Source organism: Penicillium verhagenii, assembly GCF_028828195.1.
Source record: "Penicillium verhagenii strain IBT 33310 chromosome Unknown utg000007l_segment0_segment0, whole genome shotgun sequence".
In the NCBI taxonomy this organism is placed as follows: domain Eukaryota; kingdom Fungi; phylum Ascomycota; class Eurotiomycetes; order Eurotiales; family Aspergillaceae; genus Penicillium; species Penicillium verhagenii.
The window spans coordinates 1412059-1436344 of NW_026643171.1; the positions used below are offsets into that span (position 1 = coordinate 1412059).

Sequence of the window (24286 nt, forward strand, 5' to 3'; positions counted from 1 at the left end):
TAACCTAGGTTTAAAGCTTTCTCTAGTATTCTATAAAGTAGAATACTAGTTTATTAACCTAGGTTAAAAGCTATCTCTAGTATTCTATAAAGCAGAAAGCTTATTATAGTTATTGTAGTTATTATACTTATAAGGACTAGGAGGTAAATCCTGGTAGTCAAACTGGAATTATTGAGATGTGGTCTGGCTTCTTAGATTTAATATGGTGCTTATAGTCTGGCTCCTTAGATTTAATATGGTGCTCTATGAGTTTGATCTTTCTGGTGTAGTTAGATTAATACTGTTGTTAAAGCTTAATATTTTGAAGTATAAGATAAATAAGGAGGGATAAATAAGAGAGAAAGAATAAATAAAAAAGAGGAAATAAGAAGGAAGAGAGAAAAAGAGTATCTTATATTTCTAACTAGATGATTTTAAAATATCTCTCTTTTCTAATAATAAATACTATTTCTAACTTTCCCTATATAGTATTATATAATATCTTTAAGTCTTTATCCTATATACCTAGTATATACTAGGTATATAGAGACCTAGGTGTTAAGTTAAGGTCTCTTATAAATAGAGAACTCTAGCTCTTATCTAGATTTATAATATAGATATGTATAGTATTGAAGTTCTAGATATTCCTTATAATATAGTGTTACGGACCTATAGGGGTTGCACTCCTGTGGGGCAACAAGACCTAACTAAATTGTCTAATGTATAGGTCATGTGGAAGGCATGGTTCTAGGAACCATGGCTATTCTGTTATACCTAGATAATACAGAATAATATAGGGTTATGATGGAAAGACTATAATTTGGGAAAGTAATATAAGAAAGGGCCTATTATAGGATAAATAGTATTATAAGGATTAGGGATCCCTAGGATAAAAGAATATCCTATGATAATATACAGGTCACGGTTTTATATAACAATAGCTATCATATAAATAAGAGTATCCTAGGATATACCATAATTAAGGGATTCTATAGGATATTAGTTATCCTAAGAATACCGGTATCCTATAATAGGTAGTAACTACTAATATTATATAAATAGCAGGATCCTAGGAGCATTAGGATCTTATAGATAAGGATCATATAATAACTTATCAGGTGATAAGACTTGCTTATTAACTAATAAGCCTGGAGAATATTAAGTGATAAGTCCTAGACTTATCAAGTAATAGGAAGGATTAGATATATAAGATAGTTATTACCTATATATATTTAGTTCTTTATGATTAATCTATATATTATTACTTAGAACCTAATAGTTTATTCACCTATTAGTTTTATATAAGATAAACCCCTACTAGGAGAGGTATCCTTAATCTCTAGTCCCTTAACTTAGTACCTAAGTATAGCTTAATTAGGTAATACCTTTTTAGATGTAGAACCCCTTATTAAGTCTATTCTATAGACCTAAGCTTATATAAGGCCTAATATTAACTAGTAATAGTATAGTTGTGAATTGATGACTTAAGGATTAAGTGTCTACTTAGTAAGTAGAAGCCCTAATGAATAATACTTATTGTGATTATAGAGTGTTATATAATATATTAATTATCCTATCTTTATGGAATATATATAAAATTAGTAATTAGTATAGTACTAAATAAAGTAGCTAATAACTAGGGAGGATAGTAGACTATAGTATCTGTTATACTACCTATAATAGTAATACCTACTAATAAGTAACTTATAGTAATAATAAGCTAGCTCTAGGAGTAGCTTATTACCCTAAATAACTATTTAGTATTAGTAGTTAAACTACTAAAGCCTATATTTTTTGAAGGAGCTTAAACTTAGCTTTAAAGCTTCCTAACTTAAATAGAAATATAACTTTATATTATTCACTACTCTAAGGAAGTAGATAAAGTTATTTATATATCTACCTACTTAGGGGATAAGTATTTAACTAGTTTAAATCCTATATCCGGGAGTTTAATAAGAAACTAATAAAAAAATAGAGTAATATAATAAAGGATATCTTTAGGTCTTATAATAAATTTAAACAGAAACTTAAATAGACCTTCAGAGATATTAACATAGTATATATAGTAAAAAGAAAGCTTAATTAACTATAATAAACTAGCTTAGCTAGTAGCTATATAGTAGAATTCTAATAAATTATCTTATATCTAGATATAGATAATAATACCTATATTTAGCTATTTAAGTATAGATTAAAAGAAGAAGTTAAAAATAAACTTATATAAATTAATAGACCTAATGAACTAAGTAAACTTATTAAGGTAGTAGTTAAATTTAATAACTAACTCTATAAGAGAGTATAATAATAGTAAGAGAGTAAATAGTAAAAAAGTAATTCTAGCTGATTATACTATCTACAGTCAGGAGCCTATTAATAGTAGCCTAAAGAGTTATATAGTAATCCCTATAGACTATAACCTATAGAGCTTAATATAGTAAGACTACCTAATAAAGAATAAAAGTATTAAAAGGAATAATACCTATATTTCTTATATAGGAAACCAGGATATATATTATAGGATTACTAAAGTAAGAGTAATCACCTATAATAGATTAGAGCTACCTAAGACTAAGGAGCCTATAATATCACCAACCTTAAAAATAAAGGGAAGGCTTAATAACTCTATATAATATAGGAAATAGTAAAAAGATATAATAGTAATAAATTTACGGAAATCAAGTAGACTAATAATATATATAGAAATATAGTTATAGAAGAACTATAACCTAAGACCTAAGGCCATATAAGATATATATTTATAGATATATAGGTACTAGTAGCTATAAGTTAATAAATAGACTAACTAGGATCTATAGTAATAGATAGAGCTATAATACCCTAAAGTAATACTTTTAAAACTTAGAAGGCTATATAGATACCTATAGAATCTCCTAAGATTAATAATAATACTATAATAAATAGTAAAGAGAGAGTTAGATAACTCTACTAGGAACTATAAGAGATCTTAAGCTAAGTAAAAGTTAAATAGGATAAGCTTAAGTACTAGCTTTAGAAATAGCTAAGATTAGTTAATATAGAAGGATTATACCTATATAGAGATAAGCTATATACTTATATAGGATTTAAAAAATACCTATAATATTAATATATAATAACTAACTATTACTACAAGAAGGATTATAAAGAGTATAATTAGAAATAGGTAGTATTAGCCTATACTAAGCTAGTACTAAAATAGAAGAAACTACTAAACTAAAAACTAGCTTTTTAGTAACTTATAGTAACTAAGTAAGGAGTATATCTTAAAATTAAAGTAAATATTCTCTTATAACTAACTAAAGTACTAATTAATTCAGGAGTATATAGAAACTTTATAGACCTATACTATATATATTAATTATAGATATAGCTATACCAGAAAATAAGAGTAATATTAATTATAAGGCTTAATAAAGAAAGCCTAAGACTAGGAATAACCTATAAATCTAGGCTATTATCTATAATTATTAGAAACTATCTAGAGTTAATAGAGTTTAACATTATTAATCTAGGAGGATATAATATAATACTAGGAATACTATAGCTTAAACACTATAATCTAGTAATCTATTAGGGTACCTAATAGATTAATTTTATTAACTATAAATATAAGATAGTAAACTAATAATAGAGTAATCAACCATTACCAAATTAAGGTACTAGATTAAGAGTAAGAGCCTATAAAAGATTATAAGATAAGAAGCCTAATATAATCTTTTAACCTAAGGACAAGGTCTATAAGATTAATAATATAAGTATTATTAAGGAGTTAGAGTAATAACTAGATATAAGTAATAATAAACTTAAAGAATATATTATAGTATACCATAAGAAGTCCCTTTATACAACAAAAGAAGGAATACTAGAGCTACCTCAAGAATACTAGGAGTTCTAAAATATATTCATAACACTACTAATCAGCTAGCTACCAAAGTATAGACTATATAACCATTAGATTCTAATTCAGAAGGGAAAAGAACTAAAATATATACCAATTTACTAGTTATCAAAGAAAGAGTCTTAGGTACTAAGAGAATATATTAACAAGAACCTTATAAAAGATTACATTTAGCACTCCATATCACTAATAAGATACCTAATCCTATTCATACCAAAGAAGGGTAATAAACTACACCTTTATATAGATTATAGATAATTAAATAAGATAACCATTAAAGACCAACACCTATTACTATTAATCTAAGAGATTCAAGATTAAATTTATAGAGTAAAATAGTTTACCAAATTTAATATTACTAATATATATAATTACTTATATATTAAAGATAAAGATAAGTAGAAAATAGTATTCAGAATAAAGTTTAGATATTATAAATATATAGTTATACCATTCAGATTAACTAATACACTAATATCCTTCTAATAATTTATCTTTAGTATTTTAGAAGAATACCTTAATATATTTATTATTATATACTTAGATAATATCCTAGTCTTCTCTAAAATAGAAGAAGAATATATAGGATATATATAGAAAGTACTAGAAAAGCTTAAAGAAGCTAAAATAATTCTTAAGCTTAAGAAGTATAAATTCTATATATAAGAAACTAGATTTCTTAGATATATTATTAGTAATAATAGTTTTAGTATAAAGGAGGAAAAGATCAGAAGTATCTTAGAATAGCCTTAACTTAAAACTATCAAAGAGGTATAATAATTCTTAGGATTATATAACTATTACTAAAGAAGTATAGATAGCTTTAGTAAGATTATAATAGGACTTAACTAATTAATAAAGAAAGATCAAGTTTAGGAATAGGATAAAATAATAGATAAATCATTTAAGGGACTAAAAGAGTTATTCTAAGTAAGACTAATTATTTATATCTTTAATCTAGAACTACCTATTATAATTAAAATAGATATATTAGATTATATAATTAGGGTATAACTCACATAAGAAATCATTACTAATAAGATTAGAGGATCTAAACTAATCACCTTTTAGTTATAAAAGATAATACTAATAGAACTTAATTATAATATTTATAATAAAGAACTACTAACTATAGTATTAGTATTTAAAGTATAAAAACCATATCTAGAAGAAGTAAAATACTAGGTATTAATTAAATCAGACTATATAAACCTAATATTCTTTATTATAATAAAAATACTTATATAATAATAAGTATATTAGGCTAAGATACTTTTATAATATAATTATAAGATTAAATATTATAAAGGAAGAATAAATAGCTAAGTAGATATATTAAGTAGGAGATCTGATTACTAGATTAGAGTTAAGAATATAATACTAATAATACTAAAGGTAGATAAAAAAGGAAATCTTATCTATAATTATTAGATACTTATAGTAATAAGTAAGTTAGAAAATACTATATGGCTTAAATAAATCTAAGAGGCTACTAAAGATAACTAGTATCTATAGGATATAATTAATAAAAGGAATAATAGAAAGGTAATCCTAGATAAAGGAATCCTACTTATCTATAGATTAGTATATATTCTATAAAGAATATAAGAAGAGATTATTTAGCAACATCACAACATACTAAGTAAAGGATACCTAAGGATAGAAAAAATAGTTAAGCTAATTATAAGGAACTTTTATATACTTAATATATACTAAAAAATCAAGAACTATATTTAGTAATATAATACTTATTAATAAGATAAGCCCTTATAATACTAACCCTATAGAGGAATATAAAACCTAGAAGTACTAATAAAACTATAGGAATAGATTATAATAGACTTTATCACTAAACTACTAATTTCAGACAGATATAATATAATTATAGTTATTATTAATAAGCTAACTAAATATACCTATATAATTCTAATAACAAAAACTATTAATATATAATAAATAGTAAATATCCTAATTAGGAATATCTTCATAAACTATAGATCACTAAGAAAGATCATATCCAACTAAGATAAGTTATTTATATTAAATATATAATATTTATTTATAGACCAGATTAGAATAGAGTATAGACTCTTAACCACCTACTATCTATAAACTAATAGCTAAACCAAGTAAATAAACTAGATACTAGAATAATACCTAAGGTACTACATAAATTACTAGTAAGATAACTAGACAGGATTATTACTAATCATATAATTTATATATAATAATATAATATATATAATAACTAAGGAATCACTATTCTTCATAAATTATAGATATAATCCTACAATTATTAAAGAACTAATCAGTAATCATACTATAGCAAAATTATTATAAATTCTAGCTATAAATATTAAGTAATTATATAATCAGATAGTATAAGATATTAACTTCTTTAATCTATAGATAAAAAGTTACTATAATAAAAACTATAAAAAAGGGCCTATACTTAAAAAGGGGGAGAGAGTATACCTCCTACAAAAAAACATTAAAACTAAATAACCTAGTAAGAAACTTAACCACCAAAAATTAGGACCTTTTATAATCAAAAAAAGAATAAGACTAATTAACTACTAATTATAGCTACTAGAAAGCATAAAATAAATATACCTAGTTTTTTATATTTTACTACTAGAAAAAGTACTAAAAAATATACTAATCACTACTAATATTAAAATCAAGGATATTAGTAAATAAGAATATAAAATAGAAGAAATCCTAGCAGACTAATAAAAAAACAATCAATAATAACTCCTAATAAAATAATAAGGATACCCTACCAAAGAAAATATATAGGAACTAATCAAGAATTTAAGAGGCTACTACTAACTAGTTTAATAATATTACTAAAAAGTAAAGAGGACCCCTAAAGAATAATAGCAAAAAAAGAATCAAAATTGATACTACTCCAGTCTATAAACATAATTATCTATATTAGAGTAGGATCCTCTAATATAACCATAAGAAGTTAAGTATCCTTAATACTAATAAGACTAAAATACTCTTTAATAACTAGAGTAGTCTTAGCTTTATATTTATTTTTAGAATAATTAGTATTAATATATTCCTTCTTAAGCTAATCTAGTTTATCCTTTTTATAATACTTAAGTTCTTCTAACTTAGTAATATCTTTAAAATCATAGATAATAAAGTTACTAATATATTTCTTAAGTAATACTTCCTAATACTTAAGGTATATCACAATAGCTATAGTATCCTAACTAGCTTAAAGAGTAGCTTAATACTTATTAATAATCTCCCCTTAAATTTTAACTAAATAATACTATTTAGTATTAGAATAGGTAGGATAGGATATAGTATACTTCACACTACCACTATCTTTTATATAACTACTATAATAATCTAAATAATCAGACTGAATATATACTTACTTAAGATAAATATAATAATTATAAGGGATAATAGATTAATAACCCTTATCTATAATATATTAGGATAAAGTATTCTTATAGATAGAAGCCTTAGAAGATATAGTTAGAAAAATATAAGAAAAACAGAAATAGCTAATACTTATCTATAAGGGGATAGGTAGTTATAAGAAAATCTTTAAGGGTAAAGATCTAGGAAAGAAGGGGGTAATATTATAGATCTATAGGGGTTATACTCTTATAGGGTAATAAGACCTAACTAAATTATCTAATATATAGGTTATATAGAAGGTATAGTTCTAAGAACTATAGTTATTCTATTATACCTAGATAATATAGAATAATATAGGGTTATGATAGAAAGACTATAACTTAGGAAAGTAATATAAGAAAGGGCCTATTATAAGATAAATAGTATTATAGGGATTAGGGATCCCTAGGATAAAAAAATATCCTATAATAATATATAGGTTATAGTTTTATATAATAATAGCTATTATATAAATAAGAGTATCCTAGGATATACTATAATTAAGAGATTCTATAAGATATTAGTTATTCTAAGAATACTAATATCCTATAATAAATAACAACTACTAGTATTATATAAATAGTAGGATCCTAGGAGTATTAGGATCCCACAAACAAGGATTATGTGATAACTTATTAGGTAATAAGACCCACTTATCAACTAATAAGCCCAGAGAATATCAAGTAATAAGTCCTAGACTTATTAAGCAATAGAAAGGATTAGATATATAAGACAGTTATTACCTATATATATTTAATTCTTCACAATCAATCCATACATTATTACTTAGAACCCAACAGTTTATTTACCTATTAGTTTCATATAAGACAAACCCCTACTAGGAGAGGTATCCTTAGTCTCTAGTCCCTCAACTCAGCACCCAAGTATAGCTTAACTAGGCAATACCCTCTTGGATATAGAACCCCCTGTTAAGTCTATTCTATAGACCTAAGCCCATATAAGGCCTAACATCAACTAGCAACAGTACAGTTGCAAATCAATGACTTAAGGATTGAGTATCTACTTAGTAAGTAGAAGCCCTAACAAACAATACTCACTATGACCACAGAGCATTACATAACATATAGCCTTAAAAGGCTATTAAGAGTGAATTCACAATAGGGTAGCTGATTTAGGTTGAATTCTATCTCTTATAACTATAGATAACACCATTCTAATATCTCATATAGGAGATATTCATCTTAATCCCAATCCCTAACATTTTACTCTTAAAGCTAATAGATTTAGACTAGGTTAACTAAGATAATAAAATCCTACTTATTTTATAGAGGGGTATAGTAAAGCATCTATAGCTTTCTATAATATCCATAAGTATTCTTCTTTTATATTCAGATTCTATATTTATTCTAGGTATTAATATATAAGTTAATTAAGGATCTTACAATTAGTATATAGATTATAAGGAATATAACTTAATCAGGTATATTTATATAAATATATTTATAATCTTCTTATAGTTTTTAGAAGTAATACTATATATAGAGTTAGTTATAAAAAACTACTTATAAACTTTAATAATTTCTTATATAATAGATAAAGATATAAGATTTTAAAAGCTAGGACCAAAAGGCTTCAATCCTCTAGTTATCCATACTTCATCCAAACCAATAGCATTAGTTAAATTCTACTTTAGGATCCTTTACTTAATAGAGAGTATAATATATATTACTAATTAATATTATCTCTGATCCTAAATCTGATTAAATAATCTTAGGCCAGCAGCATCAAGTAGTAAGTATAGTAAGATACTAAGAGATAATACTTATTACTATACAAGCACTATACCTAATATAGATCTAGATAATGTATTAAGAGAAACCATCAATTATAGTATAGACCTCAATCCCAAAGTTCACTAACTTTATATAGCTATTAATATACTATACAAAGTTTAGACCTAGTGAGGTATATACCCCATATATATATTAGAGGTTATAGGTTCAGGTTTTCAAAGTATCAGGCTATAGAGTGCGATATACATTGAATATTCGTTTTAGTGGGAAGTTATATCCATTTGCTCGAAAATGAGCATGTAATAAATTTTTCCCATATCCCTCAATTTTTCTAATTCCAATTTCATGGATAAGGATCTGGGTAATTTGTGCTGATTGTTGCTCTTGCTGAATAGGACAGTCTGTTCAACGAGGAATTCCAAGTTGTACTCTGATCCTTTAAAGTGATCGCTTAGAAATAGGTGTATGATTGTTTGTTCGATCAAGAGTATAGTTATGATGAAGAACTTGTAGAATCTCTTTATCCGAAAGACCAATCTCAAAGATAAGCTTTTTAATATAATCATGGAGAGAAGTATTGTTGAAACTGATGGATTTTTGATATGATCCCCATGTTTTTAAGTAATTTCGAAGTGTGCGAGTTGTGGTTTTGATCTGGTAGATAGCAAAGAGGAGATTACAGACTTCATCTTGTGTTCTTCCTTGCTGTAAACGACTTAGAATGTACTCTTTATGAGTTTCTAGATCAATCTTTGGTGGCATGACTAGAAAAATAAAAAGGGGGTTGCACTTCGTTGGGATTGTAATTCAAAAATTACAAAACTTATACGTTTAGAGAGGGCGGTGTGTTAGGCGGTAATGTCAAATTCTCTATTTTCCGGATGGCGGCTAAAATCGCCAGTAGAGGGGGAAAAAGAATAATCCAACCATCTGATCTCGGATAGGAGCTTTGCGCATAAACAAGGGTCCGCCCCACCACAATAGTGCGGTCCACTGAATTAGCCTTATAACTGTAGAAAATGTTATATTTTTAAATTTCCTCGATGGCCGCTACGATCGCTAGTAACCGCCAGATTCGGGGGCGTTACACAAGAGGCCCACGAACATGTGGACTGGGAAGGTTGATCCAGCTAGTAGTCCACTATGTGACTTTGTATCTTATAGTAAAGAAGGCAACGCAGGCATATTCCCAAACAACAACAGTGCTAGACGATTGATACCGCAGGTTTCTATCAAAAGACTAAGGGAATATTGTCTTGGGGGGTAGACATGTTTCGACGTGTATGTTTCCAATCCAATCACTGCTTCTTGCTCGGGCCAATAATTTTGAAAAAAAAAATTGAATTGAAAAATCCAGTCAATTGATTATGAAAAACGCGTCATGTAGCATCGATCAAATTTCGGAGAATGTGCCGCGGGGCGAGGCTCGGCGGAGCATTGGCGCCAAGGGTGGCCCCAACTTCCGGGCCCCTCATGCCCCCATGCCCGCTTAACTAGACAAGCCAAGCCAACCACAGATTTACCATAATGGGAAACCAAGCCACATTTTTCTTAGTTCTTCTCGCCGAACCTTCCTTTCTTATCAATAATCTCAGTGTTCGATGCTTACACTCATGGAGTTGCAACCAATCATCATACATGCTTGGATATCCCTGATGATCGGGGAAGCATTTTACTCCGACGAGGCAGTCTTCACAGTAACATCGCTTCCACCCGCCTCACTCTTCGTCTTTTCGATTTTTAACTCACACCTCCACGCAAAAGTCATCTAGCACAACTTCCTTCGTGCTATGTGGTTTGCTTTCTCGAGACCAGAGTATTTGACTTGAGTGCAAGACCTCTTCTCTCATGACTTCATGGTTTACTAGACACGCGCCATTCATTCCGCGCCGAGCCCAGATCTTGGCCTCATGGCCAAGAAAATTACTAATTTGTCGAAATTCTGCGTCCAATCAGTCAGTCGCTTTTTGCGGCATATCACCAGCCTCTGACGCAAGCTAAGATATTGGCCCTCTCGTTATTCTTGGATGGGGTTCATGCGCAGAACGCTAACATCTTTTCAATCTCAGTTAACATTCTCCAATGTTGTCAAGACATGGGGCGGAGTCATACAACCCCAAGCTATGCCTCATTTTTACATACAACCGAGCCCCCACGTGTCTTTAGAATCTGGGGATATAAATACGGGGTACACCCGAGCAATTTGGATTTTGGATCTCTAAGTTCTTCATCTTGCACCGAATCTGCGCTGCTTCGAGCTCTTCCATGACACACAAAACTATCATACAATATTTTACAATATTTTACACCACTTCTGGAAATACTGGGGAAATAATTGGACAGTCAGCATGCCTGCTCCTCAGTTTGCCGGCTTGTCCGGGAAATGGCTTATGAGAGCCATTACCACCTGCGCTACCATGGGCTTCCTGTTGTTTGGCTATGACCGTATGTTCACCCACGAACTTTCACTCTGCAAGACACTCACATAAGACCAACTTATGCAGAGGGTGTTATGAGTAGCATCATCGATGCCGATCCTTTCAATGATATCTTTACCGCAACCAAAGACAATTCAACAATGCAGGGCGTGGTTACTGCCATCTATGAGCTAGGTAAAGTGACAAAGTCCAAACCCAGAATTGCAAGCCACATCACTAATTATCTCGCAGGATGCCTCGGCGGTGCTCTTTTTAGCTTAATATTCGGCGATTGGCTTGGACGACGCAAATCAATCATGCTCGGCGCAACAATCATGGTGATTGGTGTGGTAATACAGGTTACTGCGATGAAGGGTCATGTCCCTCTTGCTCAATTTTGCGTCGGTCGGGTTGTGACAGGTGTGGGAAATGGAATGAATACTTCGACTATCCCAACCTACCAAGCTGAGTGTTCAAGATCCACGAACCGCGGTCTTCTTATCTGTATCGAAGGAAGTACAGTCGCTATTGGCACACTCATTTCTTATTGGATTGACTTCGGGGCTTCTTACGGTTCTCCCGATCTTACCTGGCGTTTCCCAATCGCCTTCCAGATTTTCTTTGGCCTACTTATCATTTTCGGAATGTTCTTTCTTCCGGAATCACCACGGTGGCTCTTTATTCAGGAAAGATATGAGGAGGGCGAGACGATCATCGCCGCTCTTTCTGCCCAAGAGATCTCTCATCCTGATGTCCAACTTCAAAAAACTATTATTTTGGAGTCAATCAGAGCGTTGGTTTTACCCTTTATTCCTTCCAGGCTTTTAAAATTCCTTGCTAATTCCATCATTGTTATTCCTACAGTTCGGGTCAAGCAGCAAAATCTACACCTATGTCCGCTGTCTTCACGGGTGGAAAAACACAGCACTTCCGCCGTATGCTCCTCGGGTCTTCGTCTCAATTCTTCCAACAAATTGGCGGCTGCAATGCCGTTATTTATTATCTCCCAGTTCTATTCAAGAAATCACTCAACCAAACAGACTTCATGTCAATGATTCTCGGCGGCGTCAACATGATCGTGTACTCGATCTTCGCCTGTATGTCCTGGTTTTTGATTGAAAGGGTTGGGCGGCGCAAGTTGTTTCTCAGCGGCACAGTTGGGCAGTGCTTGTCAATGGTTCTGACATTTGCCTGCTTAATTCCCGGTACGCCAGGCCCCGCGAAGGGTGCCGCGCTTGGTCTGTTCGTGTACATCGCTTCATTCGGTGCCACCTGGCTACCTCTCCCCTGGCTTTATCCAGCGGAGATATCCCCCATCAAAACCCGTGCAAAAGCTAATGCTCTATCAACCTGCACCAACTGGACCTTCAATTTTCTTATTGTGATGGTCACACCAATCATGGTGCGCAATATTGGTTGGGGTACCTATCTATTTTTCGCGTGCGTCAACGCTTGCTTTTTCCCAGTGATCTACTTTTTCTACCCTGAAACTGCGGGTCGATCACTGGAAGAGATTGACTTGATCTTTGCGAAGGGCTATTCGGAAAACATGAGTTATGTGCGCGCTGCGAAGGAGCTACCATTCCTTTCTGACGAAGAGATTGAGCGAGCAGCTATGCAATACGGCTTTGGTCCAGCGGAGGGGAATGGAACTACAGTTGCGTCTTCAAGTAGTGAAGATATTGAAAAGAGTTGATTGAAATTTGGCTGGCCTCGGAATTGACTTTTTCAGTATATACTATTCACTGGTAACTACTGTAGTAAACGAGATTGCAGCAGGAATAACAAGTGTCCAGATTTGACAATTTATGCGAACAAATTAATAAGCAAAACCAATAAAAAGCCGGTCTCAAGATTCTCCGGTATAAAGACAGGAAAATCTCATTTTCTGGCATAAGATAATGTATTGACTCATTGAGCTTAGTGAACCTGCAGGCTACGGTGGAAAGTAGACGCCCGGAAAATCGGCATGTGTGATCCGAGGACCCCGCGTTCGCAGCTTCTTTACTAGTACTTATTTTCCTTCCATTCAGGCAATCATCCATATTTCAATATTACCTCTGTCGACCCCTTTTCTGTTCACGATGTGGGAACCAGTGGCTGTCCCCTTTGAGAACTCCCAGCCTCTGCCTTGTCTACCTACAACAGATGAAATTCGAGCTTGTACCAATGTTCTGTGGGAGACCTTGTGCTCCAAGGTTGTGGCGGTGAACGACGATATTGTTGTAAAATATGGGGGTATCATAAACACCTGGGAAGGCCAGGCTTTGGTTTACCTTGAACGACACGTCCCAGAAGTTCCGGCCCCTCGACTTTACGCGATGTACCATGATTCCAAACAACTTTTCTTAATCATGCAACGTGTTCCCGGGGTGCAGCTAGATTCCATTTGGCCATCATTAGCGGACTTTGAGAAGGATGACATTATCGCCAAACTCCAAGTCATATTCGACGCAATGCGAAAGGCCGAGTGTCCATGGCCTGGCTTTTTCGGAGGCCTAGACGGGAACGGTGTACATCACTACCTCTTCTACAGTCAACATGGCGATCATAAATTTCTCGGGCCTTTCTCCGGCGAACCTGCCTTTGTTGCGGGCCTTGTCGGCAACTATAGAGCCTTGATCGAACGCAATAATGCGCCAGACTATAAGGCTCGCTTTTACGAAACACACCTTGCTACCGTCCTTCAAGGTCACCGGCCAACATTAACACATGGGGATGTTCAGCAGAAGAATATTATGGTCGTAGAGAATACAAGTCGCCCAAACGATCAAGGTGGGCGATCATTTGACATCGTACTGGTCGATTGGGAGAATTCCGGTTGGTTTCCTGACTTCTGGGAATTCTTTTGTGCATCTTACCCTCTTCAGTTCCAGTGGGACGAAGACTGGTCCTGGCGAGTCCAAGAGTTTGTTAAAGTATGGCCCGCTGAGATGGCCATAATGCAACTGATTGACAGGGATCTGGGCTGGTGAAGTACGTTACTAAGTTTGAATAAAATCGATGTCTTTTCTTAGCCACAGAAAATAAATAAAGAAAGAAAAATAAATGACCAGTTATCCTCATTCTAATTCTACCTATCAATTCCCCTTGCCATATGTTACATTGACAAACATTGAACCGATGCTTCAAATTTATTTATATAAAATTCCTTGGTGTCGCAACTTCGGAATCGCATACTCTGGATGTGTCCATTCAGTACACTTCACGATTGGCCGTCGTTCTTCACCTGGCCCGTCAAGGTCCCCATTCTGCTTCGTCCAAGTAAGCTTATTCTGCTTAAGCGGATCCTTGCTCCAAAAGTCAATTCCCTGCTGTTTGGTCGGTGTGGGCACTTGAGGCTTCCAAGATACCCCTTATTCTTGGAAAATTAGATTTGCGAATCTTTCCAATTTCTGTGGTTTCAAAAAATGCCTGGAACCACCGGACCTTGACTATGCGAAATTAGAAGTATAATAAAAAATATATGGAGTAGCAGTAATTCGAATACTAGGCTTTTCTTATATAAAATTAGGGAAAAAGGTTTTTCAAAAAAAAAGATATGGAGCAGCGGCGATTTGAACGCCGGACCTTTCCTATGCAACTGAGAGGTGAAAGTTAGTGAGATGATCAAGGTAATTTTGGCAAGAGTAGAGAGACATACAAGGAATGTGATAACCCCTACACTACAGCCCCGTGGTGATAAAATTCGCAAAAAATATATTTATAACACTGCCTGACAACAGCAGAATCTCCATTATGTGCATCCACTGTTAACATCTATATGATAGCCAATTCCAATCCCAATCCCAATTCAATATCTCCACAATAAAAAGGCAAACTTTTTCCAGAATGTATACAAATTACCTCTCAACCGTCCAAGACCTCCCCTCTTCTACTTTTCCTAACAGACTTGTCTTCCTATATTATTCCATCTCCCGAACAATCGCTAACTTTCCTAATCCAATTTTCCTGGCTGCCCATTCTCCGACCCCGGATATGCCTTCCAAGTTGTGAACTATCTTCATTCGTCTTCGCTGATGGGCCCCCACTCACAATCGTATTCGCGAGTATACTCATCAGGGTCCCAAGCAAGAAGCCTCGAGTCCATCTCTTTGAATTTCAGCTTTACACATTGATCTATGTAGTCCTTTTCTTTGGGTGTTAGTAGATGAAGTCTCTCCTTCCAAACATCGTCGGCGTCAAAGCTTTGAGTTGGTCCAAAAAATCGCTGGTCAATTTTATGCCAATATATCGAGTCGAATGCAAAATTATTCCGAGCAGCATACACAATCCAGAAGTTGCCGCTCTTCCAGCTGTCTCGCATTGGGCCAGAGAGGCGCTGAGTTTCTTCAAGTTGACCAGCGCAGATTGCCTCATCCTCACAATCGTTCATGGCTTGAAGAAATGTTTCAAGTCGTTTATCATATTGTGCACACCAGTCGCCGAGGCCCATGGGCCAATATTCCGGCTTTTCAATAAGAAGCCACCAAGGCGGTGCATGGGAAAAACTCGAGAGGGGCGGCGTAAGTATATTCCCAGTCCACCACTCCGACAATATCCTCAGCTTCATCAACGAGAACATTCTCTGGTCGGAGGTCATCGCACCAGACTGGAAACGGGCCGTTCTCATGGCGCAACCATTTCTCTCTCAATTTCTGGTCTCGAATTAGTTTTCGGAAGAGAAGTCGCGCCACAAACTTTCGCCGGCAATCATCCTCTGAGTCAACCGCATCGTTCCTTTGACTGAAGAGGTGCGAAAGGTGCAGTTCCGCCAGGGCGTCAAAGTACGACGATGCTTCGGAGTATATGCTATTTGGTATTTTCGATCGGGGCACTGTTCCCAGTTGCACAACCTCGTTCATGGAATATGATAAAGGCCGACTCAAAACCTTCCACGTCATACTTTTTGGATCAAGCTCAATAGACCCTATCTTACTGAGTGTAAGAGTAGATAGCGAAAGAACGATTTTGGCCAGTTTTTTGTAGAGCCCTCCCAGCCTAACCGTATCGAGGTTGGGATTCAAAATTGCACGGACGCTTGGATCTGATTCTGGATTCTGCATAAGCCTGCAGATACTTTGTTGGTGCTCGATATATTCCATGATGATAAAAGGGCCTAGTTCTGCGGGGCTCTCTTTCTTCTGTCCCCAGCGAGAGATAGAAGGTACCGGAATCGGAATTTTGTGTAGTTCTTGGGTTTGTTCCAAAATGAACTGCATGACCCTGACTTCGTTGCGGACTTTCTCTTCGGGAAACATTACAATACCAGGGAATGGGAACCTGATAAGAGCGGTGAAGCCATCGGTAAATACGATTTGAAAGCAGACATTGAATGCACCCAAGGCAATGATATCGAACTCGCACCACTCCCGAGGATAAAAATGCGTGGCAAGAAAGCGACCAACTGCGTTGAAGGGGTCATGTTCATCGAGATATTTGAACCAGCGTTTGTAGATAATCGTTCCTCTTTCCCAGGCTTTATCGTCGTAAGCAAGGCGTGGTTTCATGGTGGGCAAGAGTTGAAAGGAGATAATTAGATACTTTCTGAATGGATTGTAATATTCCGGGGTTTATAAGGGGGAGCACGAATGTATCTTATATAATGAAGTCAATCACATGATGATAACAAAGCTTGGGTCTTTTGAAATCCGGAACACTTTTATTTTGATCTAATATTACAATTCAATCAATGAAAAAAGTGCCTTGGCTTTCTTACACGAGATATTTACGGAACTGGTCATTCAGTATGAAGTATGCTAAGTAATCAAATTCTTGTAGGACAATTCGATTCCACCTTCATTTATGCTGCTTTCAGGGGCATCTGACTTTTTCCACGGTGACAAGCCATGGTTGGCCTATTTTTTGAATAGCAAGAGATCGATGACACGTCAAATGTAGCAAGATTCGCATAACTAAGTTAGTTAAAACAAAGCTCCCAATAAAGCCAATTAATCATCAGCGGCAGCAGGGCCACACCGAAAAAACATAAACGTCTTTTGGCCGCCACAGTATCTATCTGCTTTAATGCGGCAAGACTGTTGCCTACTGCCGCCTAAGGCCCAAATAGCTCTAGGTGGGTCTAGTCCCTGTCAAGAGATCCACCCGAGCTTCTCCGCCGCGGAGCCATCTTGGCATCTTGTCCCAGGCACCAGGGAAGCTAACCCACGCCAATTTTCCAATGTCTTAAAAGCAAGGAACTTCCCACCAAGAAACCTCCTTCTTTTTAATTTCCGCGCTCTACCAATTACTTAAACTACTACATCTTCCTCCTCCTGGTTTTCGTCTACTTCGCCAAATATCACTTCCCACGCATGAATTCCATTCCGATGCCCGAACCCACCCCGACTATCCCGGCCAGCGACCCTAATAACCAAGCCAAGGAACTCGCCGAAGATGAATTCTACCATCACCCTGTCTGGTCGGAGCGGTGATCCAACCCCGAGTTCACAGACGAGGGTCGTGCAAAATGGAGAGATGAGCTGTGGTATGAAAGCGAAGCTATGTGTAGGAGCGATGCCCACCGCTTCATAACTCAAAATGCGTGGCCCTGTTCCTACCCATGGGGCTTTATCATCTACCGCACGGTATATACAACCGAGTCGGAAAGATTGTGGCCTCTTGCTATGGAAAAGCTTGCCTATGCGCTCAAGGTCGGAAATCAGGATAGGCAGGGCCGTCCTGAACAATTGATTCAGGCATCGCATAAGGACGCCATACTCTCTGATATGGCTCGCTGGGATGGTGCTAGCATTGAGCATGTTCGCAACCATTTTGCGGAGTATCTGCGCAAGACTGATCAGATGGCTTACCCGCGTGACCAGCGGTATGCTCTGTGTCTTGTTATTGATGAGAAGGCTTTAAAATCCATTACTGCACCGGGGGATGAAGTCGGCTGGGTTGGAGCCGTTGATGCAAGATTTGACCCCGCGATAAAATACGATTGGCCTGGTTATTGTGGGTTCATGAGGGTGAAGGTTCGTTCTTTGTGGGACATTTACCTGAATCTTCACTTCGATCAGATGTGGAATTTATGTCCGGAGGTACCAGAGGGGTGGATTCCTGTTTATGACGGTGGAAGTAGAGTGGGGCAAGATGAGAGTGGTGAAATTGAGAGAGATATTTCGCAGCAGCGGCCGGCGGGAGTGAAACCTGCACTAGGACGTGGGAGAGGCCTGCCGACATTTTAAGAAGGAATGGCCCACCCAGGTGCCTTCAATTGTTTGACTGATTCCGGTATAACAGTTACTATGCTGTAGACATACTTTGTTGAAGATTAGTGGCAATCCAGCTGACCGTCTGTCGGTCCATGTGGCTGGTTTGAACAATTGATTGATTTTTCTCTAACGTGTTCTATAATCTACTAAATACATATTACTAGTATAGTACGATTTCCTACGGAATACTACTTTCTGCCTTCTTAAATGACAGAACAGCCTAACTAGATCTTGTGGCTAATAAAAAGGCAGGCAAGTTTCTTTTGAAGAAGGAAAAAAGTGGACTAAAAAAGAAATGATCAGACTGGGGCTCGATCCCAGGACCTTATCGGTGTTAACGATACGTGATAACCAACTACACCATCCGACCATTGGATAGAAGACGTGGCAGTAGTTGGCTATATGAAGGAGAACATAAACAGGGTCAAAATTGAGTGGGCTAAGTCCAATGTACTTTAATTCCACATGAGGAAATATCGCAGGAAAACGAAGGGTGGGAGGCGCAGGCGGTCAGAATCTCAGACAAACATTAACCCTCGCCGCTAACAACAGCCAGCAACCCCATGACCCTAACCCCGTTGAGAACAAAACGGCTTGCTCTACAATCAGGATTCAAAGGGTGTATTTGATTTTCAAGTAAAGTAGAGGACTCGAGAGTGACTTCCTGTTTTCGGGGAACAAAAACCAATCTACAGTATCAACAAGACCTTATCTTTTTAAGCGAAGCGTAGTAACTATGCGGTATCGTTAATATGCCCCTTGAGCCCCAATGGAACATCCATTGATCCATTCAATGGTTCGCTGTTCAATATCGATTTTCTTCATCTAGGTAAGGAATTCAAGTATTCAAAATTCACACAAGAAACTTCCTTCAATGCTGAAGGTCCACACACACGGTCATTCAAGGGTTATCCTCCAACTCTGTACTTGATGCCTAATTCCACATAATTAGTATGTGCTTGGGTGTTGGCAACCATGGATGTCAGAAGAACTTCCAATAAAAAAAAATGATCAGACTGGGGCTCGATCCCAGGACCTTATCGGTGTTAACGATACGTGATAACCAACTACACCATCCGACCAATCGATATGTGGAGACCAAATAATATGCGCTAGGAAGGTAGCGTAAATAACCGGGACCTAAGTGGGTCTGGGAAACGGCCCATCAAGGCACCGACGTCTGCATGTAGTATCTAGTAGTTATGCAAAGGAGAACTCACACTCTTCAGCCTCAAGTGCTTGGAATCGTAGATATTATGCATCCTTTCAAATTTTAGCTGTTACTGATGATTCTCGAAAGACAGCAGAGATAATAAAAACAGATGCCTCACATCATCTTGCGAAAATCAATCGCTGATATATATGGTACTGGTTTAGAGGTGAGCACTTGAGTGAATAATTCTCTCCACATCATCTTTGCATCCACTCAAGTGCTTCGATGTTCGACGTACATAGTGCTAACATTTGAAACATTTAGGTGATGTGATGATCAAGACGAAGATACATTATTATAATTCATCAACCTCGAGTCAACGCATCTGCTCAACTACATATGCCATCCTTCAAATCAAACAAGCTTAAAGTATCCAGGCTGTAGCTTTTGGAAGACCTGAGCCGGGTCGTATTTTGCGCTGACAGCTTTTAATCTTGCCAGGTTTTTTTCTCCATAACCGGAGAAGACATTCTGTCCAGCAGCGGCATAGTTCTGGTACACATATTTATTGAGCAGACCCGCAGAAGACGCAGCGACCTGACATCCATCCAGTATGTTTTGTGCGGCAGTCAGAATCCGGTCGTCGTCAGCAATGTCAGACCAAGATATATCAATTTGCACCACTATTAAGAAGATAAGTACGATACACCAGAGGATATTGGGGGGCACATACGATTGAGAGGACCTTGATCATCCAGCCCAAGGGCATTGCCGCCGTTCTTTGAGAAGTGCGAAATCATGTCGGTGGTGATAGGCTGGAAAACAAGCGACGGGACAATGCCAGCAACGGTCTTGAGCGGCTCGATCTCATCCATGTAGATGGCAACCATGTCCGCCATCAACGTAGCATTGTTCCCAACCATCAGGGTCCAGTAAGTCTGTCTATAATCCAGAGTCAGTGAAGGCTTTTCGTTAGTGTCCCGACGGTTGGAAACATACCGGAAACCTCCCGGGTTGGTATTATTGAATTCAATTGTTAGATTGGCTTGATCCACGATGCGGAGGGTGCTGGCGATGGCACCCTGGACAGCTGTGAAGTTTTGCAGGATTGGCGGGTTTGCAACTGGTTTCCCATATTGTAAATCTGAGGCTATGATATAAGTATCCACTGATTGTGCATACGCGTAGGCGATGATGACCTGCGCGTAAGGATCAGACGGGGCGTTGACTCCAAGGTAATAAAAAGCTTCGTTGATGGCTGCTGCCGTCTCGGGGGTATATATGAAGGTTTCCGAACCAGCCCAGAGATCACCCTGGGGGAAGGTCATGAGGTCGAAACGGGTGACTATCCCGAAGTTATTCCCCCCACCACGGAGAGCCCAGTATAAATCAGAATATGGCGAAGAGAAGCTGACTTCTCGAATGGAACCGTCCGCGAGCACGACCTGGTAATTATTGACATTGTCGCAAGCCCATCCGTAGCGACCGGAAAAGAATGATATGCCCCCGCCTAGAGTCAGTCCGCCTACGCCGATGGCCGAGACTCGTCCACCAATCACAGTGAGCCCCATGGGCTGGAGCGTGGTGTAGACGTCGTACCAGATATTTCCAGCACCAACGGCTGTCTGGGCCCGGTCAGATCGCACGGTAATCTCGTTGAGATTGGCCAAATCAATTGTCATCCCACCCTGGATGTTCGACGCTCCCTCGAAAGCAGCATGGCCACCACTTTTCACGGCGAATTCGCACTGAGCCACCTGGAGGGCTAGCACTGCAAAGGAAACATCAAGCGCGGACTCGGGTGAGAAACGACAGGTCGGCTCCGTCAATGCTTGCTGCTGCGACCAGTACCCCGACTCCTCGAGCCTGTAGCTGGTGCTGTTCGGATACGAGATCTGTGATGGCAGCGCATACTCTAGAAAGCCACACTGGGATGGGTCAGCAGATGCGAGCGGTAAAAAGCGAAATGGTGGTTTCTGACCGCGCGCGTGCAGCCGAAGGGCAATTGGCCTCGGGTGCTCAGCCAGCCGTTCTCGGCGAGCTGAAGGTACGATGAGAACTGAGCCTCAACCTGATCTAAGGTATAGGCAACGATCTTGACACTCAATACTGCTAGCGAGAGGATGCGGAGAGCGAGAAGCCGCATCCTGAGGTACGACTACAGAACGCAGAGAGTGAATCGAGTAGGATGAAGGATGCAGCTCGCCCGTTTTACTGCCCGCGGAACGCTAGTTATGTCCATTGATTATTACAAATCTTAGGTACAGCGGCTATACCCAATTGGCAATAAGGTAGCATCACTATAGCCTAGCTAAGCGGCCTGAGCGGCCGCTGCGCGATTCCGAAGGCTTCTAACTTCTCACCCCCACTTCTCACCCTCCAGCTGTCTACTGCCCACTCACTGGCACCCTTGTCGCCCCCGGTCGCGCGACGCCGAAATGAGTCTCGCCCATTCCTCAACTAAAGTTCTGTGCGTCTCTAATGATCTTTGCTATATATCCTGCTCAAAGTGCATTTTCAGTACATACGGTCATAGGGCGTGGAGAACAGGGCTTCCCGTCCGCTCAGCCGGACTTAAGCCACACTTGAGTTACTTGATTTTGTAGATGAATTGGGGATACAAAAACTCCTCAAATGAAATAAGAGGCCCTTGGATGTAGGGTCATATACCATTTGTGCTTCGGTGAATCATGAATTTCCGTTGTATTCCATTCAAAATTCTATGTTGACACGTTTTGCTCACGAGGCCCGTCAAATCGATGGCTTAGCAACCTAATTGCGCACATAAACTGTGAGGATTTTTGTTACCAGAAGCCACCTCTTCAACCCACAGCCGAATTTGGCGACGCCCAAGCCAACAATTCAAAAAACCCACAGCTGCTCCATAATCCCTTTTAAGATCACTCGCATCGAATAGATCTGCCCACCCCGGGTCCAGTCTTCGTATCTCCTCCATGGAGACATCTCGCAGAATTGTTGCTTCATATTCATCCAAGTGCTCCCAGTAAGCAGTCCTGGGTTGTGGATTACCTGAATCGTAGTCTTCGATATCGGGTTTTGTATGACGTGGTTGTCCGAGCAAAAATTTGGGATAATAGCAAGTCTTCCATAATGGCATCGCTGAAACGAACTCCCAATCCAATACACCTGCTAGATCTCCTTTGTCGTCAACCATAATATTGTACAGCGAAAGGTCCTCGTGGAAGATCACACTGGGCTCAGCAACTTCGGTATCGACTGGGAAAACAATAGGGAATATGTTCTCTAGGCCCTCGATAACCTTGAGCATCTTCTCTGCGACTTCTATGTCTTCTTTGGTGTCGTTATCGAGATCTTCACGTCCGGCATACTCATCTAGAATTTGTTGGTAGTCGTTTCTGGAAAGGGCAAGACAAACATCTATCCAGTCTTTGGTACATGAAAATGGCCCTCGAGGCACATTCTGGCGACCGTGGGAGCCCGAGAAAAAATCGAGGGACACAACCTGACCCGTCTGAGTCCCTTCATTTTCCAGTCCTTCACTAGTCTCACTGGGCACGGTTTGCTCAGCCAGGGCCGATTTCCCATCTGTCGTTGCTGATGAGTAGAGGTTGCCGATACCCTTGAGTTGGTTCCTCCAAAGAGAAACAGAAAATTCCGCAAATTTTCTGGTCAATTTCGACTTGGCAGGAATGTCTAGTTGTCTCCAATGATCGGCTAAAGGCTTCCCATGAATTTCTGTCATGAGTATCCACTCAAATCCTATCTCACTGTCCCGAGTGGCATCATAAGCGATGATCCTGGGCGTGGGGATTTCTGTTACCCTTTGGATCCATTTCATAGTGGCCACTTCACTTTGCGTTTTTCGAATGGGTTCGACGGGGAGAGAAACGCGAAGGATTAGGAACTCGTCGTCGAGCTTGACACGGTAGATTTTGTTGAAGGTGCCCTCAGTGAGGTAGCTGACTTGGATCGCGTGCGACGGATAGAGCGATTGAAGTGTTCGCTCTATGGCGCTGATTTCGGGCTCATAAGTCCATCGAGGTTCTAGGCCGAATATGTTTTCGGTCCAAGTCAAGCCGTGATAAAGATCTGAAGTCATTTTGGGGAGACCTGAAACATTGGTTAGGTTGAAAAGATGCCAGATGGGCTACAATAAGATAATGGGATATTGTCGCGTGGAGTTAATGTTTATCCGCAGCCTGAATTGGCGGACTGTGGCGCACGTACACAAGTGACAGGGTGCGACAGGTTTAGAGGACCCAAATCCGCGCGGCAGTTAAACTCCAGTTAAAGAGCTCCCTGATTGATGGGAACGAATGCCTCCACATGCAGTTTGATAGATCATTCATTGTTTGCTCAGGTAAATAGATCATGTAAATCCTGCGAGTAAGGTCATGGTGACTCGGTGAGTGATGAGTTGAGGATACCACATGGCTGGGGGCGCCCGACCACGCCCCAAATATCTGCTGTGATATACGTTCTAG

At 37.8% G+C, this 24286-nt stretch overlaps 6 protein-coding genes across 6 annotated transcripts; 2 read left to right on the top strand and 4 right to left on the bottom strand.

Moving 5' to 3' along the window:
* Positions 1–13555: 13555 nt before the first annotated feature.
* Positions 13556–14446, top strand: N7466_007207 (uncharacterized protein; the record flags this gene model as incomplete). Its single annotated transcript, XM_057166596.1, has 1 exon — positions 13556–14446. One exon carries the CDS (start codon positions 13556–13558, stop codon positions 14444–14446), a length of 891 nt encoding a protein of 296 aa, XP_057019637.1.
* A 1028-nt stretch (positions 14447–15474) lies between these two features.
* On the bottom strand, positions 15475–15846 carry N7466_007208 (uncharacterized protein; the record flags this gene model as incomplete). Its single annotated transcript, XM_057166597.1, has 1 exon — positions 15475–15846. One exon carries the CDS (start codon positions 15844–15846, stop codon positions 15475–15477), a length of 372 nt encoding a protein of 123 aa, XP_057019638.1.
* Positions 15847–15925: 79 nt separating this feature from the next.
* N7466_007209 (uncharacterized protein) lies at positions 15926–16960 on the bottom strand (the record flags this gene model as incomplete). Its single annotated transcript, XM_057166598.1, has 1 exon — positions 15926–16960. The coding sequence occupies one exon, from the start codon at positions 16958–16960 to the stop codon at positions 15926–15928; it is 1035 nt and encodes a 344-aa protein (XP_057019639.1).
* An 804-nt stretch (positions 16961–17764) lies between these two features.
* N7466_007210 (uncharacterized protein) lies at positions 17765–18640 on the top strand (the record flags this gene model as incomplete). The annotated part of the gene is made up of 2 exons (XM_057166599.1): positions 17765–17880; positions 17947–18640. The coding sequence occupies 2 exons, from the start codon at positions 17765–17767 to the stop codon at positions 18638–18640; spliced, it is 810 nt and encodes a 269-aa protein (XP_057019640.1).
* Positions 18641–20234: 1594 nt separating this feature from the next.
* N7466_007211 (FAD-binding oxidoreductase) lies at positions 20235–21966 on the bottom strand (the record flags this gene model as incomplete). Its single annotated transcript, XM_057166600.1, has 4 exons — positions 20235–20503; positions 20554–20762; positions 20820–21830; positions 21872–21966. The coding sequence occupies 4 exons, from the start codon at positions 21964–21966 to the stop codon at positions 20235–20237; spliced, it is 1584 nt and encodes a 527-aa protein (XP_057019641.1).
* Positions 21967–22584: 618 nt separating this feature from the next.
* Positions 22585–23901, bottom strand: N7466_007212 (phosphotransferase family protein; the record flags this gene model as incomplete). The annotated part of the gene is made up of 1 exon (XM_057166601.1): positions 22585–23901. The coding sequence occupies one exon, from the start codon at positions 23899–23901 to the stop codon at positions 22585–22587; it is 1317 nt and encodes a 438-aa protein (XP_057019642.1).
* Positions 23902–24286: the final 385 nt, after the last annotated feature.